General features: G+C 42.6%; 2 protein-coding genes across 2 annotated transcripts; both read right to left on the reverse strand.

Moving 5' to 3' along the window:
• Nucleotides 1-4: 4 nt before the first annotated feature.
• zgc:110239 (uncharacterized protein LOC550326 homolog) lies at nt 5-3,841 on the reverse strand. Its single transcript, XM_058046905.1, has 11 exons — nt 3,660-3,841; nt 3,470-3,529; nt 3,309-3,401; nt 2,765-2,937; nt 2,053-2,314; nt 1,791-1,986; nt 1,504-1,697; nt 1,344-1,435; nt 721-882; nt 458-647; nt 5-377 (listed from the first exon to the last, which is right to left on the reverse strand). The coding sequence occupies exons 1-11, from the start codon at nt 3,712-3,714 to the stop codon at nt 190-192; spliced, it is 1,665 nt and encodes a 554-aa protein (XP_057902888.1). The 5' UTR covers nt 3,715-3,841; the 3' UTR covers nt 5-189.
• Nucleotides 3,842-4,819: 978 nt separating this feature from the next.
• On the reverse strand, nt 4,820-7,244 carry rpl14 (ribosomal protein L14). Its single transcript, XM_058047097.1, has 6 exons — nt 7,187-7,244; nt 6,298-6,399; nt 6,109-6,203; nt 5,940-6,039; nt 5,345-5,398; nt 4,820-4,931 (listed from the first exon to the last, which is right to left on the reverse strand). Exons 1-6 carry the CDS (start codon nt 7,187-7,189, stop codon nt 4,857-4,859), a joined length of 429 nt encoding a protein of 142 aa, XP_057903080.1. The 5' UTR covers nt 7,190-7,244; the 3' UTR covers nt 4,820-4,856.
• Between the last annotated feature and the right edge of the window lie 10,019 nt (nt 7,245-17,263).

Below are 17,263 nucleotides of genomic sequence, written 5' to 3' on the forward strand. Positions count from 1 at the left end.
GTCATCCAAAAAGTCATTAACTTTTTTTTTTTTAATAATTCAGACAGTCCATCCATCTACTTGCACTCAAACAGTGGTATTTAAAAAGCCGTTCCAGCATCACAGAGGCCAAAAAGACCTGTTTAAAACATCCTGCAATAGAACATCAATATAGGAGATCGGTTCACTCAGACAGAAAATGCGCACCTTTTATGCTAAGGTGACGTATGTAGCATCCGTGGTGACGCCACAGTTGTTGTCTTTGGTGGACATGAGGATGTAGCCGTCGTTGCCCCAATAGGTGGACCATGAGTTCTTAATTAACCAGTAGGGTTCTCCATCCAAGGTGCCGTATCCTACTGCCAGCACAGCGTGATCCAAGTCATCGGTGGTGTTACCTGACAGAATCACATAGTCATGATTAAACGGATGGATGCTTAAAATGTCAAATGAAGCGTTAATGCAGCGGAGGACCTACCGCACGCAGGCTCGTAGTAGACGCCGTGGCTGTAGAAGACAAAGGATCGATGCGAGGCGTCGATGCTCACAGCCACCGGGCCGTTTTTAAACAGCGCCACCTTAAGAGCCTCCGCGTCACCAGACGTGACATTGGTGTAGCTCCGGACGCGTGCAGTCAGCTGGGACGCGTTCACATGGCAAAATCCATTCTGTTAAGAGTAATACATGTAGTATTACTTAGTGATACTTTAATTTATTTAAAATATTTGTCAACATTCTCACCATTCCCATGTAAGGTCCGTACGTCTCAGTGGTGGCGATGCCTCCATGTTTCATGATCCACTCGTACGCCCTCCACTCCTCACCGCCATCACAGGCGTTGTTACCAAAGCCCCAGCTGCAGTCCATCAACATCTGCTGGGAGAGAACCTGCAGGGACCCCGTCTGGAAGACAGATCACGCACACTTCACTCATGGAAAATATGGGAATGATGCATCATAATCATCCAGCCATAGTTTCTTTATCACTTATCAATATATTCATAATCCAGACTGGAATTTATTACTTTTGCTTGAGATGTATTTTTTACTCACTGTTAAAAAGTACAACTTGACTCCCTATCATATTTTCATAAAGAACTCAGAGTATTAATATCTGTATGAGGGTAATATTCAGTATTGGGTGTACCTAATGAAGTGTTCAATGAGTGTAAAATCTTCCAACTGGGCAAACCAGCAGCCAAGAGCGAGCCATACAATAAGTATGCATGTGTGCCTGTGAGAAAGAGCCAGAAGCTCAATGGGGTGCCATCAGAGCCCATAATATAGGGCTTCAAGGTTTGGATCAAGTTACCAGGCAACATAGGAGGAGGAATGTCTTTGAAGGCAGCCTGCGTCTCTCTCACCTTCAGGAAGAGGGCGCCCTCTAGCGCTCCAGTGGTGGCAAAGCTCCAGCAGGAGCCACAGATGGCTTGGTCCTTCACGGGGGTCACAGCGCCTGGAAGACACCACACGTTAGCAAAAAAACAAAAGACAATTAACACAATTGAAAAGATATCCACGCACCGTAGAGCCGCCAGTCTAGCGACTCGGGAACTTTGACTCCTTGGTACATCATAGAAGGGAAGGGGCGTCCTCGGTTGGGAGTCTTTCCACGCTTGTGACCCCTCATGACGGCCAACTCGGCCATGGTACGGTCCGACAGGGAGTTGAGTGCCAGCGTGAAGGGAAGACCCGCTCGGTTCTTGGAGTGGACATATCTGGGAGTGGAGATGGAACACATTTAGGACCCAGCAGTGGACCCACCCACATGGGTACTAGAAATGGGTACTAGTTATCGCCAGCTCCCCCACCTGAGATTGTGTACAAAAGCGTGCTCTCGCTCCTCGTGCTCCCGTTCGTCGCTGTAGCGGCGCTGAAACTTGTCTTGGAAATGAGCGAAGATGCGCTGCGAGTGGCCTGAAGACGCGGAGTGGATGAGATCCTTCATGGGATTGGCCAACATGTGATGCTCCACCCCCGGACCAGGGAAGCCTCCACAGCTCATACCTGCAGGAAAACACATCTTTGTGTCGTGTAATTCATGCTGTGGATTCACCGCAATGCAAAGCAAACCTTCGGGAAGCGTGAAGACTTTTGGGTCCACGAAGGAGCTGAACTCCTTGTAGTCCACCAGGTATTTGTCAAAGTGGGAGCCCAGCAGGGTGTTGTATCCCATCATCTCATAGTGGAGCGGAGTGGTAGTATCTTCGACACCGTCGGCACGCTTCTCAGTATGGGTCACCCACAGCGTATACGTGTTCTTCTTGTTGCCCACAGTGGTCACGTTCTGCCATACTTCACACAGGGACCCTCCATAGTCCTCCATCCTTAAAAACTACAAATTAAATGGAGAGAAATTAACTATAACAGCAATAATAATAATAATAATAATGCAAATGATGATAATGAGGGGGTGGCACGGCGGTCTGGTGGTTAGTGCGCAGACCTCACAGCTAGGAGACCAGGGTTCAATTCCCACCCTCGGCCATCTCTGTGTGGAGTTTGCATGTTCTCCCCGTGCATGCGTGGGTTTTCTCCGGGTACTCCGGTTTCCTCCCACATTCCAAAAACATGCTAGGTTAATTGGCCACTCCAAATTGTCCATAGGTATGAATGTGAGTGTGAATGGTTGTTTGTCTATATGTGCCCTGTGATTGGCTGGCCACCAGTCCAGGGTGTACCCCGCCTCTCGCCCAAAAGACAGCTGGGATAGGCTCCAGCACCCCCCGCGACCCTCGTGAGGAAAAGAAAAAGCGGTAGAAAATGAATGAATGATGATAATGACCTGGAAGCCCTGCACATCGGGCAGACATGACTGTGGTGTGACCGCTTCATCTTTAGTTCCGTTGACCTGGAAGCACTTCATCACATTCAGCTCTTCCTCTGTGGTTTCCGGGGAGATTTTGTAGGAAGCCCCCCAAGACTGCTCCGCCCCCAACTGGTATGTCGACACTTGTCCTGATGGCACAATCATCATATTGTGAAATGAATACCAGTAAAACTAATGGATGTCTTTGGCAAGAAACAAAAAAGACTGCAATCTATTTGTGGCTGTGACATTGTGGTGATAGAAATGTATTGGAGTGCATATAAAGCGGGGCTAATCTGTCCGTGTGAGAGAATCAGAGTGGATGAGTTGAGTCCTAAACGTTTTTGCAGCACATTTCTAAAAACTGCAAAGGATTTTGTCATATAGAAGATGTCACATGAGTGTCTGAATGGCTGTTTATGTTCCGCTCCAGTCACTTGGATTTGATACAACACTTCTCACTTTCTCATCCCACACAGCAGAGAGAAGAGCTGATTCAGGTCAAATGAAGACTTCTTACCATTGTAGTAATCTATGCGGCTGGACTTTGCCTTCAGGTCAAACCAGGCTTCGAATGGCTCCCTGATCTCAGCATAAGGTAAAGAAATCATTCCTGTAATACAAACATCACTCAGAGGACACAAACACACACACAAAAGATAAATTAATCATCTGTCTTACCTCTGACATGATAAGTAGTGCCGAAATCTGGAAGCGAAGGGAATGCTTTTGCTTCCGAATCTGGAAACAAAAGTAGGCAGGATAGGCCCAGTTAATCGAATGCCTTCGAATAACTACAAGGCATTCGATTAAAATGACAATGCTAGCTTGTTTCACGGCACAAGCTAAATTATTGACCGTTTCCACTTACCACTTAAAATAGAAGTGCTCAAAAGAAGAGCAGCAAAGACCCAACACTGCGTCATTTTTACCTTAAATAGTGAAATACAACATTAAAAACGAACCAGTCGAGCTACATTGAAACAAACATTCACCGTGATTGCAAAAAGTACGACTGTTTGAAAATACGCAAACAAAACAGCTGCGGTGAACACGAGTTATGTGCTTTCGACAAATCACAATCAGGTCCGGAAGTAGGTTGTCCAATCACATGAGAGAAGGCGGGCTTCTCCCCCTCCCTCCGAAATATATCATGTGATTAGTGTCATGTGATCATTCACTTTCGGGCATATAATTCGTCGGTTCTTTGGCTTTATTTAACACGTAAAACATTATCTTTAGTAATTTATTAACTTAGCAAAGTAGTTTGTTCACAATTATCAATTTGTAGCAGGACACATTGTCAAATATGAAACGCTCAAACAAAACCTACAGCTAGATGTCAGTGTAGACAATACAACAGGAGAGGCAGCTTGTATTTTTGCAAACTGCTGATTTAAATCCACTGTTTATACTGTGCATTTGCACAGGATATTTTAAATATGTACCCTAAATTGTATCAAATACATTGAGTCACACTGAAGCAGTGCCAACACAGCAGCCAATTTGATGATGCACTCAATATTTGGTACATTCAATAAACGTAAAGCTTTCAAGTTTAGGTCCCAACTGCTTAAGGCACATCAGTGATTTAAAAAGTGTCATCTGCAATAACAAGACATGCACATGTATTTTGTTTTTCCACTACAAAGCATATGAGCAATATTTTGCTTTTATATTCAGTATAGTTATTCCGGACTCCATTCACTGTGCAATATCAAGCTCTAAGTGCAATATATTAAGTTCTAAGTGCAGTATTTTTATAATGCCTCATATTTAACTTACTAGCAAGATCTCAGTGTATCGACTGGTCATATATTTCATCTCATATCTTGCAAACTTTATATGTATATAACTCTGGGTCAAATTAATACCTGGGTTGTTTATCGTTTTTTTTATATTGTGTATTTTGTACTGCTTAACTGATTCTGTTCTCTTGCTGCTGTGCAATGCAAATTTCCCCACAGAGACGAATAAAGGCATATCTTAAATCTTAACACCTTGTCACTAACAAACATCCACATCCACAGGTGAAGAATCAATCTGAACTTTTATTTTGAAAACCATTTCATTTTTTTGCCTCCACTTTCTTTGCTTCCGCCTTCTGCAGCTTCTTCACCTCTTGCTTGATGATCCTGTTCCTCTGCAAGGTCAAGAAAAGTTTAGAATTAGAAAGAGATACAGTAAAGTTGTTGAGTCAATGCCGGTTCACACCAAGGGAAAATGGGCATGACGCGGGTGCAACAGGAATTACAAAAATAGTCAACAGCAGTTCTAAGCTCATTTGCTAACCAACAGGTACATATCTTTTTGCAGCATTAGCAAAACTCTTCAACTGACCCCACATGCAAACAATAATTACATTACAATGTGTTTTTTTTTACCCTGAATTTAAATGACAGCGTAAAGTACAAGCGATGTTATTGAACACTGTTAGCATATGCCCTGGTTAGCATATTTTTTTGGCTAATGTAAAAAAAAAAATAAAGAAATGGCACCGTCTTATCTTGCTGCTACCCGTTTCTACTGTACAAAAAAACAAACTGGATCACTTACCATCCTCTTGGCCTTCATCACCTTGTAGCGGTCAAAGTCAGACATTTTGGCCCTCTGCAAAGAAATGAAGAAAAGCCAGTCATGTTCTGTTCATGTCGCAAACCTGGGATGGAATTCTTGAATAAAATGTCATCAATTGTAACACACCACAGCAAGAGGCAAATATAAAAATGACTACTTTCCGCCTTTTTATCTTCTGTAACACTAAAAAAAGAAATCAATGGAAAGAGATAACTTTCCACCTTCAGAGATATTGAGTATATGAGCCGCAACAGAGGCAGGGCACCAGTTGGGTGTAGGGAAAGCGACAGGGAAAAGGGTGTGACGTGTTGGAAGCAATTGATGCTGTATGACTAGTTGTTTATGTTATGCTCCGCACCAGACGATGGCATCACTTGAAATATAATTGCTGGTTGCACACAGTTGTCAATATATGCTGTGCTGGATTGTGTACGAATAGTAATTTTGCCAGATAACTGTGTGAAAGGCGCTATTACGTACTTGATCTAAGTGGGTACACCTGTAGGGCTGTAATGTGTTTAAATGTCTCAATGGCAATAATGTATTTACCTTTGATAAGTAATGGAATATTTACCTTCTGTCTTGCCTCGATCTTCTTGGCCCAGCTGCTCTGTTCCCACTTCTCATTGACTTGGGCCTTCTCCCAGGCTTTCCTCACAAACTTCTGGCGGGCACTGTGGATGCACAGTAATGTTCAGAAACGCTGTGTGACCAGTGACGGACTTTTAAGGGCTTGCTCTCACCTGTGAGGAACTTTGATGACATAGTTTGTGAGCTGCATGACCTTGAAGGGCATAGCTTGCCTCTTCACACCTGAGCAGGGACCGTCAACAAGAGCCTGCAAATTCACCAAGCATACATATAACAACAATAAAAAAAAAAGCCCAATTGAAATTTCACACCAATCATGGGGCCTGCCTTTTAGCACTCACCCTATTTTGGTCGATGACATCAACAATGGCCACAAGCTTGCCGGCACAAGGTCCAAAAGAAATGTAGGCGACGCGGCCAATCTCGACAAAGCGCTTGAACACCTGAAATTTACACAGTGACGTGTTAACAGTAAGTATACATTCCAGCAATACTAATAGATGGTATTCATAAATGTATTTATTGATTACGCTAGCAAACTACAGAAAGAAATTTGATATTGTGATTCAGCATTTCAAAATACATATATGAAACATAAAATATAAAACAGAAACTATGACAAATTGTATTAGCTAACACACAAGCTGACAAAAGTATTACACATTTATGGATTGGAACTATTGAATAACTTAGTTGCACTGGCACTGTCAGAATATAAGTGCGTATTTATGACCCTCACTTTGCAGTGGTAGGTACACTTTAGCTACAGAAAAGAAACAGTACGATTCAATGTGTCAAATGCAAGGACTGTTTTAAATCTCTGACAACACTCACCGACAACTAAACTAGCCATTAGCACTAGCCGAGCTACTCCTCCAAACCATGCCTAAAGTAAGTGTGAGCCGAACTAAATGACATTTCAACGAGCCATGTGTTCATACGAATATGATTGTTTAAGCAACAATTATTGAGACATATACCAACATGGAAGTTTAGCATGGCCAACGGCCCTTTCTGCAGTCTTGGACCACGTTGTAGTGCGCTTGGTAGCCGACATTTTACCGTCAAGCAAATACGTCGATAAAACTTTGATGCTAGTTTAAAACTCTTTGATCAGTATGTACGAGTGTGTTTGAACGTACACGTGGTGAACTGTGTGGCAGATTAGAGGACACATTTCCGAAAAAACATCGCGTACTGTAAATGCTAAATCAGTCATGGCGAACCTACCATGATGGCAGCCGGGGAGCAGAAAGAAAGACCCGACTTCCGGTAGGAGCAGATACCACTTCCGCTTACCAAGTACGCATGCGCAGTAGGTACGAGCACTCATGTACTGCGCTAGACCGAGAGAGAGCAAGAGATGTGGTTTAAATTTAGTTTGTTTCGCTTTTTTATCTCTTAAATATATAGAAAATATTATATTATATTACAAAATGGTATTTATTGGTATTATTTGTTGTTTTGTTCCTTTTCATGTTTATTTTTGTTATTGTAACAGTTTAATTTGGTGTAAATTGATTGGTCATGCCTGGAGAGTGGGCGCACGTATGACGTCAAGCAAATGCGACTGTGGTAAAAAAAAAAAAGGTTAGTGTTATTTTGGGCGAGTTGTTGTGTTGGGGTCACATGTCCTCTCAAATTCCTGATTTTTTTGTCCTAAAAGAGCGACTTCACCCACTACATTATTTTATGCAGTAGCTGTGCTGAGGTCAAGCTTATTTTTGGTTTATTAGTCTAACTGTATGTAATAAATGTGTGTTTGTTGCTGCGATTTGTGGTTGTAACGCTTTTGTTTGTCTATACAGATAGATCGCTAGATGGCAGCATCCCCGTGTCTACCATGCATGGTCAGTCCATTTTTATTCATGTCAAACATTGAAATACATACATTAGCCCTCGCTGTTGTGTCCACTGGCTCTATTGCAAAGTACCCTTTCACCCTACTATATTATTTTTAGTGTAGCATAATGAGAGGTTCATATCTTGGTCACTTAGTTAACAACAAAATAACACGAGAGCCCTGGACATACTGCAAAAACACTAAATGACACAATCACTTTAGTCATCTTTAGTCAAGTTACATGGGCCATGTGGCGTACATCAGTGCGGTGTTAAAGATCATCTATTTGACAGGATCACTCTGCTGTCTTTAAAGACTGACTACAAAAACAAGTTCCATGACCCATGTTGCCTACTTTGGTGTCATAGGTGGAGATATGAACCTTTGAAGTCATGGTTGCAAACCGCTATTAAACCAAAAGAAGACCTTTTATATAGTCAAAGATCCTTTATATGACTTACTTATATGACTTACTTTGAGTGCCTGGTGTTTTTAGTATATTTTAGTATCAAAAGGTTTTCTAGTGAATCAGTGGGTCGTTCTGATGTCATTCATGGGCAAGCTTTGGCCAGCCGGCCGCCAGTTGGCTTGCTCTGCTTTTAGCTTTTGCCAGTGTATCGAATGAAGAGTCTGATGAGCTTACATAATACCCCCCCCCCCCCCCCCCCAAAAAAAAAACACTGTTGTGTTGTTCCGCGGTTAAGGTCTGTTAAACCAAACAAAATGCCATTCTGTAAGAAAACCTTCCCGCCTGATGAGCGATAGGAAATGTGATTACGTTCCGTCACATACACTTCGCCCGGGCCTTTCCTGTGGCCCTTTCCCAAAAAAACATGTTTGTTCCCGGGTTGATATTTGTGTAAGCACGTGTTACCGGTGAGGGAAATCCTGTCTGACCTTTCAGCCTGCCCCGATGAGAACATCGGCGCTTAATGACGTCCAGGAGGTGGACGGTTCATTTTTTATGTGAACCTTTGCATAACTCCAATCTTTGTTTGAGCAGTGCCTCACGCAGATCCAATGAATGTACCTGGAAGCATCTCTGGAAGGACACGCGAGCATTATTCACAGTGAGAGCACACAAATACACACAAATGACGAACGCAGAGTTGTGAGTGAACACAAACACACACACACACACACACAGATGGTTGCAGTTAGAAAGTAATATTTCTACTGAAGCTGACACTGGCGTTTCATGTCTGGAAAATCTGACTAATGCGTGTTTGACAAATCATCTCTGATGTAGTGTAGGCTTTGTTTAATCACACTATGAAGTATTAAAACAAGCTTGTACATGGAACAGATGGAAGTGCATTTTCCCCAACCCTTTAAACTTAAAATGGCTCCATGTTGGAGTAGCTATTAGTCCAAAAAAGGTACAACTGGATTTGTGAATACTGTGAATATTTACATAATGTTTTAATTATTGGTCATTATTATGCCAATGTATTTTATTATGTATATAACCGGCCTTAATAATAATATCAATCAATGGGTTGTGAAGCACATACTTTATAAGGCCACACCATCACTGTTAAAGCCACAAAGTGATTCCGTAGACCATTTAAAGTGACTTTTGACCAGCAGAAAGCGACATTTAAATTTGCCGTTCATTTGTAATGGGAAAATCTTCACAGAAAATATGAAATTACACAAAATGTGGGAATATTTTTGAAAAAACTCAATAGGTAGCGCACCTGTCCTAAGTCAGATGAACATTTTGATGTTGGATCGTTTGAATTGGCTAAGAAATGGAGGATGAGTTAGCCACCAGAAAAATGTATTTCATTGACGGTTTTTTAATTATTTGTGATGTGTCATTACCACAGGCGGCACAGCGGTTGAGTAGTTAGCGCGCAGACCTCACAGCTAGGAGACCAGGGTTCAATTCCACCCTCGGCTATCTCTGTGTGGAGTTTGCATGTTCTCCCCGTGCATGTGAGGGTTTTCTCTGGGTACTCCAGGTTCCTCCCACATTCCAAAAACATGCTAGGTTAATTGGCGACTCCAAATTGTCCATAGGTATGAATGTGAGTGTGAATGGTTGTTTATCTATATGTGCCCTGTGATTGGCTGGCCACCAGTCCAGGAAAAACCCTTGTGAGGAAAAAGCGGTAGAAAATGAATGAATGTTATTATCACGAGTAGTAGAGGTTACTGTTCAAACACTCTTCCAAGATACCAAACATGTTGTTTTTGTTCCATTAACGATGAATGCAGATTATTTCCTATTCAAAAACATTGAAAACGTCACCTAAGGGCAACATGCAATTTTAATTCAATTTCCTATCACACAGCCGAAAAGAGCATGGGAGAATTCTGAGGTATGATTCCAGCAAATAGTAGGGATTTGTTCCACTACTGGCACATTAAACCAACCCCAAAATAATTTATAAAGTGTTGCTCCTGGAAAACAGTGCAAGGCAGCCAGAGTCAGTCGCAGGTCTTATATAACAGGGCCTGGGCTTAGTGAAGCTGTCATCTGCTGCAATTGTAAAACAATGGGAGTGAAGGGTGAGAGATAACAGAGCACGGCCCCTGCTGTGATAATAACACTGTGTGACGGCTATATTTAGAGGCTCACTTTGGCAAAATTGCCCGGCGCTTATGTGTACATGCGTGCAATGTGTTCTTGTAACATTTTGTGGGGACATAAATCTGTTTACATGCTCCCATTGTGCCGCCTCGCCTGTCTTTGGGAGACAATGTAAGGTGAAAGGCTGGTTCAGGGACAAGAGCCCTATTGGACGTATGTCAACGTGATGTCACCCATAGACGTGTGTGTTTGTTGGAAGCAACAAATGGAAAGAGCAGGATTAAAAATTCTAGCCCTTCAGAGATAATAAGTAGGGATGTCCGATATTATATGCCAATATTGTCCAACTCTCAATTTCTGATACCAATGCCAGCTGTGACACTGATATCGATATGTGTAACATGACATATTTCCTGTGGTGGAATGAACACATTTGTTCTATACCACACTTTTTAAATATTGGTTTTCATTCATTCATTCATTTTCTGCCGCTTTTTCCTCACAAGGGTCGCTTGGCTGCTGGAGCCTATCCCAGCTGTCTTTGGGCGAGAGGCGGGGTACACCCTGGACTGGTGGCCAGCCAATCACAGGGCACATATAGACAAACAACCATTCACACTCACATTCATACCTATGGACAATTTGGAGTCGCCAATTAACCTAGCATGTTTTTTGGAATGTGGGAGGAAACCGGAGAAAACCCACGCATGCACGGGGAGAACATGCAAACTCCACACAGAGATGGCTGAGGGTGGAATTGAACCCTGGTTTCCTAGCTGTGAGGTCTGCGCGCTAACCACTAGACCGCCGTGCAGCCCATATTGGTTTTTCATATCAACCGATATTGCATTTTTTGACATCCAAAGTGCTAATTCATTATTATTGTGATGATTATATGTATGCTAGTGTGTCCCCCAAAGCATTTTTATTATTTGCGGTGATGCAAATATTTTTAGTTGTATTGCACTTGACTTGTATATTACCCTTCTGTGTTGAAATAGCATGAAAAAGTTGCCTTACAGCCACAGTCCCAGCGCTCCTAAGCACCACAAATACAGAAAGAAAAGGCCTTCAGTAATTTCATGTCCTGTTTTTATTGGCTGGCGGCCAATCATGAAGAAATAAGTCCATCAACATGGCCAAGTTGCCCTCAAGGTTATCAGTGCGGCTGTTTACCCAACCCTGGTCGCCACATGTTCTCGCTATATACTGCATACCTGCACAATACCTGAGCTGCACAATTATATATCCACAAAGATGCTCCCATCAGAGAGTTATTCATTTAATATCCTTGTAGTTTTCTTTTTTTTGATGAATTTGCTCATTGTAGTTGATTGTTACTATATGACCAAAAAAAAATCTGAATGCTATATGTGGTTACTGTGTGAACACTTTGTCCTCAAGAAGCTTGCCAGGGAGTGACAAAGTCCATTTAGGGAGTGGTTTATGCTGGATGTACTGGGTCAAATAAAAGCACCAGCCAAGGGCTTGAAGCCGGTGAGACTACAGTGATAAGCAGGGGGGGTAAAAATGACATTATTGGAGGTCTACAGGCAAAACCACAAAGGCAACAACTGCAAGCGGCCGCACGTTGATCATGTGACCTAACCCAAAAAGCCTCCTGACAACTGCTGCATGTGCATGTGCGTGCTATCTTGTTTAGCTTCAGGCGTTAGACCTGCTTGGTAAGCATAATGAGAAAATTGCAGAGGCTTAAATGACACGCAGCATTAATGAGAATAACGTCATGAAAACTAATAATCAGAAGTGAAACTTTATTAACTGTCATAGAAGATAAACAAGGGAAGTTGAACATACTGACACATAATAGAGAGGTTGAGCATACAGTACCACACAAAAGCAACATTTCAGCATCTCATACATTTTATTTATGTACTAAAGTAGGGTGGCACGGCGGTCTTATGGTTAGCGTGCAGACCTCACAGCTAGGAGACCAGGGTTCAATTCCACCCTCGGCCATCTCTGTGTGGAGTTTGCATGTTCTCCCCGTGCATGCGTGGGTTTTCTCCGGGTACTCCGGTTTCCTCCCACATTCCAAAAACATGCTAGGTTAATTGGCGACTCCAAATTATCCATAGGTATGAATGTGAGTGTGAATGGTTGTTTGTCTATATGTGCCCTGTGATTGGCTGGCGACCAGTCCAGGTTGTACCCCGCCTCTCGCCCGAAGACAGCTGGGATAGGCTCCAGCACCCCCCGCGACCCTCGTGAGGAAAAAGCGGTAGAAAATGAATGAATGAATGAACTACTAAAGTAGTATCCCACTGCTATAGCACGCACACAGCAAAAGAGTGGACCCTTGTGAGGAGCAATGCAAGGTAACAGTAAAAATTAGGAGGAAAAAAGATACCAAATGCCAAAGCTTTAATGTCGCATATCGCACCATATCGCATATCGCATTTGTCTGAAAATGGCGGCAACATAAAAGGCAACAAAACTTTCCCACCTCAAACATATCCACCCGACCCGGTTTTCCTATCTGGAGAAAAAAAAACTACACACTGACAGTTAACATTCACTGAAACAGTTGATTGTCAAAGTAAGTACGCAACAGCACAATATGGTGTACTTTTAATACATGCAAAAGAAATGCTGCTCTTTAATACAGTTGAAAAGCCAGCATTTCAAGAAAAGCTCCAAACCTTTGATAGACAGTACAAATTGCCTGTGAGGCAATACATACATAAATACATTTATGAGGCTCTACTGTTTACTGCAAATACATAATCTATTCTTTTGACACTTTGTGCAACTTCTCGTCCACGTTATTCCCTTCTTCATCTTCAAATAACGACCAGATGCATCAAGTTTTGGGTCGTCGCCAGTCCTTAGAGATACCAAAGTTATACAATAGACACTCTCTTCTTGCGCACACACACACAAGTGCACACACCTCTCCTCCTTTCCCCCCCACCACTTCCTGTTGGATTTTGTTCTCGCTGTTCTCAGAAAAACGAGTCACGACTTTGGAAATGGAATGTTCTGGACCTTGTCAGCGGCGTTTGGGACCAATCAAGCCGGCCAAAGTGCATCGACCGGGCCAAAATCACAGCCAGTCCTTCATGCCCAGGTTACATCCCCTTGCACTTGTGTTACTCTGCAGTATGAATCCCGCACAGTCAAGGTGTTTCTAACCACAAGTGGGTTAAGTTGCATATAAAAAAGGGGCTTTTGCATTGACATTTGTGCTCCAGCGTCCATTAATCACCCTCGCTCCCGCTTGGCTGGCGTCCAGCAGCGAGGCTCCGAGTTGCTGCATGCACTCTCCTCTTTCCCTTAACAACTTTAAATGAGAATCCTTCATCCATCAGCTGTGCCCTTTATTTGGTTTCCATCAGGAGGGATAGCAGAGATCTGTTTGGTTTATCTCAAATTCCTCCTCCTCATGCGGCAAGAGTCCTCCGCGATTCCCCCAGATTGTTTTAATGGACGGTGAGCTCAGCCTTGACCTAAACAAATGTGGTTTGGATCCGCGGAGAGTTGCTATAAATAGGCTAGTCATTTTGGCAGGAGATAGCTGATACCCAGAGAGGTCTATGGGCATGATGGCGAGGGAACCTTGAGTCAGGAGCTGGATACATCAGGAATTTCCACATAGATTTAAGCCTCCCGATGTTTTAACAGTAATAATCTTATATATTTTCATGTCCATCACTTGTTTGCTCCACTTTTGAGACACTTTATCAGTCACATTAGAAGTTGGGGGTTCATGACATTATGATGGACTTGATACCCTCTCTGACTCACCCAGAGCTGGCTAGAAGCTCACCATTTTATGGGGCAGAAAAAAATCAGGCCTCGCTACACAGCTTAAAGGCGACCTATTATGATTTTTCCACTTTTCTGACCTATATGTATTCTCGATAATGAGGTTTGCAACTCCTACTATACTTTAATGCTACATATGTGATATATATAATCTCTTATGTTGGACAAGTTTTACAGTGTATATTTACAGGGGATAAAGTATGGAACAGTGCTAGGAGCCACAGACAAACCAAGGTCATTCGCATTAAAGCTACAGACACACAAAACAGCATGCTCTCAGTGGGGTTTACGAAAAGCACTTTTAATTAAAATTCCAGCATCAAGACAAGATTTTGGGCAATGCAATTCAACGACGCTATTGTGGCACCTCAGATATTGAGTCAAAATAGTTTTAAAATACTGTTTGAATGAAACGTGGGGTGTTTTGGCCACATTTTGAACAGTGCAACACGGTAACGTGTGTGCTGTTTTGATTAGTGACCATTTTGCATGCTGATAGCTTATACTTTATACACTCCTTGCCTTTTTTCTCTCTCAGTTGGAACACCGAGTGATTAAGCTGAGGAGAAATTAAATTCCTCATATGATTATAGCTTAAATTTTCCCCCGCTTCCTGTACATGCTCATAAAAAGAAAAGACTTGCAGGTGCTAGGGAAACATTGCTCATGCTTTCCTCAATCCGGGTGTCCGGGGCCAGATGGAATGAGTGGCGTTCCACCCTATATGTCCGTCCAACCCAAATATCTACCTGGCAACGGCGGAGCCCACAGTTGAAATATATACTATTAGTAATAATTTCTGTGTTTGATCTGGAAAAAACTACCTCACGTCTCCAGCTCACTCATTTAATAAAGACCTCATTTCACTTACCAAAATCAAGATGACATGCAACTCCCACTGAGCCTATGAAATCATTCAGATTTCAGTAGAATTAGTCGTCAATGGAGGGTCGAGACACTGCAAGTTAATCTCAAATTGAAGGAGGCATTGATCATAAAATCACCTGCTTTAGTGACCAGCTGAAAGGAAACCTGCAGTAACTCTCGGGACGAGTTTGACACCACTACATCAATGCACCTAACATGTGAAAAGTATATATTTTTTAAAGAAAAATAACACGTAAGCCACATTGTATCCTATGTTATGTATTATAGCCATGAATTAAATTAAATTAAACTCCGGTACTCCGGTTTCCTCCCACATTCCAAAAACATGCTAGGTTAATTGGCCACTCCAAATTGTCCATAGGTATGAACGTGAGTGTGAATGGTTGTTTGTCTATATGTGCCCTGTGATTGGCTGGCCACCAGTCCAGGGTGTACCCCGCCTCTCGCCCGAAGACAGATGGGAGGCTCCAGCACCCCCGTGACCCTCGTGAGGAAAAAGCGGTAGAAAATGATTAAATTAAATTAAATTAAATTAAATTAAATTAAATTAAATTAAATTAAATTAAATTAAATTAAATTAAATTAAATTAAATTAAATTAAATTAAATTGTAAAAGCAAATGTTGAAATAATAGTTGCAAGTTAACAACAACTAACACAAACACCACGCATGCACACGCACGTGCGCACACAGTCTCACAGATATAATATCAGCGTGACCCAGGTACATATGGATCAACTTTGAGGGTTGACTGAATAAAACCCAATCATTTACGGTGTTTTATGTCTCACACATCCAAACCGTATGCTCAGACGTGGTAATGTCACAAGACACTCGTTAGTGTGTGTGTTTTTGTGTGTCGAGTGGACCTCCCGTGACCTTGAGAAAGCCCTCAGCGTCACATCACACATCTGGGCTGCTTATCTATTTCCCAACAAGGGGTCAGTCGAATTTTTATGTAACAGTCACGCTTCTCCTGTGTTTTGAAAACACAGCGCGTGGCCCATGTGTTTGTGGACTGACCCATTTTGGTGGGAATGATCAGGCTGTTTCTGTCATTGCGTAACTTTATTACACATGACCTATGAATGCAAACAAACAGCAGTGGGATGCTCCAGTCATCTGAGCGTGTGGGGGGGTGGGGTTATTTGGGGATGGGGAGCGCTTTCCTAGAATGCTGTGTTTTAAAGTGGTCTCATTTCTTTTAACGTTTCGTAATTATATTTTTTTGGCATGTTATTGTCCCTAGTTGAGCACATTTTGAGAATCATTAGCTACAGAAGTGACTCCCAACACAGCATTTCCTTTACAGCCAGTTGAGGGTGGAGGGTTCAGATGACTTGTGATTGGCCGAAAGCAGAGTTCATGTGTGACCACTGGATGATGGATGGCTGCACGGGGAGGAGTTGTCAGGGATTATCTATCACAGTTTTGTCTAAACAATTTAAGGCCTGCACAAGATACTGTATGGTGCTCCATGACAGGCTGACTTGATGCACTGACTAATGCTGTATCTCTGGTTTGTGGTGGTGATTAGTGCTTACGTATAGCTATATTTAAGTACAGTATACGCACATTGCTTTTACGTTACCTGCCAAAAAGAGCATTTGTACAATAGCTTCCAGTGTGGCGCCACAGAGGTTGATAAAGGTCACCAGTGCCCAAATATATACATGTGTCAACAAACTAACCGGCTACTTTTAAAATGTCCATTTTGTGAATGGAGTTATGAACAGTAACTTTAGAGCTTTCCTGTATTTTGTAACGCTTCCAATTATATCTCTTACATTGCAAATGTGAATTGAACAAATGTCTGGTAGGCGGCATTTTAATATGTGTAGCGAAGCATGGAGTGGGAGGATTCAAGATGCCTGAAGAAGAACGGTTTTTGTTCATGTGGAGCAAAGATGAGGGAGATATATAAAATTTTTGGCATGTTTGGTGCTCATCAACAGGCTCTCGGGGACGCATACAACATCATTAAGTCAATTTCCATAATAATTACTTCGTAAAAGCTTGCATTAATAAACTATACGCCTGAAATATTTCGTCAGAAGGGTGGGGCTAAGACAGGAGAATGTATGTTTTAAAGGGAGCGCGCGCACGAGAGAGAAGGGAGCGGGAGGGATAGGTGCGCGCGCGCGTTCCAAGCGTCAGCTGCGAGTGAGGTCAGTGCGCGTGCGCGGATGTCTGAAGGCGCGAGCGCGCGGTTGTGCGTGCGCCCGGTAGAGGCGAGCGCCTCTGGGCG

Source organism: Doryrhamphus excisus, chromosome 14, assembly GCF_030265055.1.
Source record: "Doryrhamphus excisus isolate RoL2022-K1 chromosome 14, RoL_Dexc_1.0, whole genome shotgun sequence".
In the NCBI taxonomy this organism is placed as follows: domain Eukaryota; kingdom Metazoa; phylum Chordata; class Actinopteri; order Syngnathiformes; family Syngnathidae; genus Doryrhamphus; species Doryrhamphus excisus.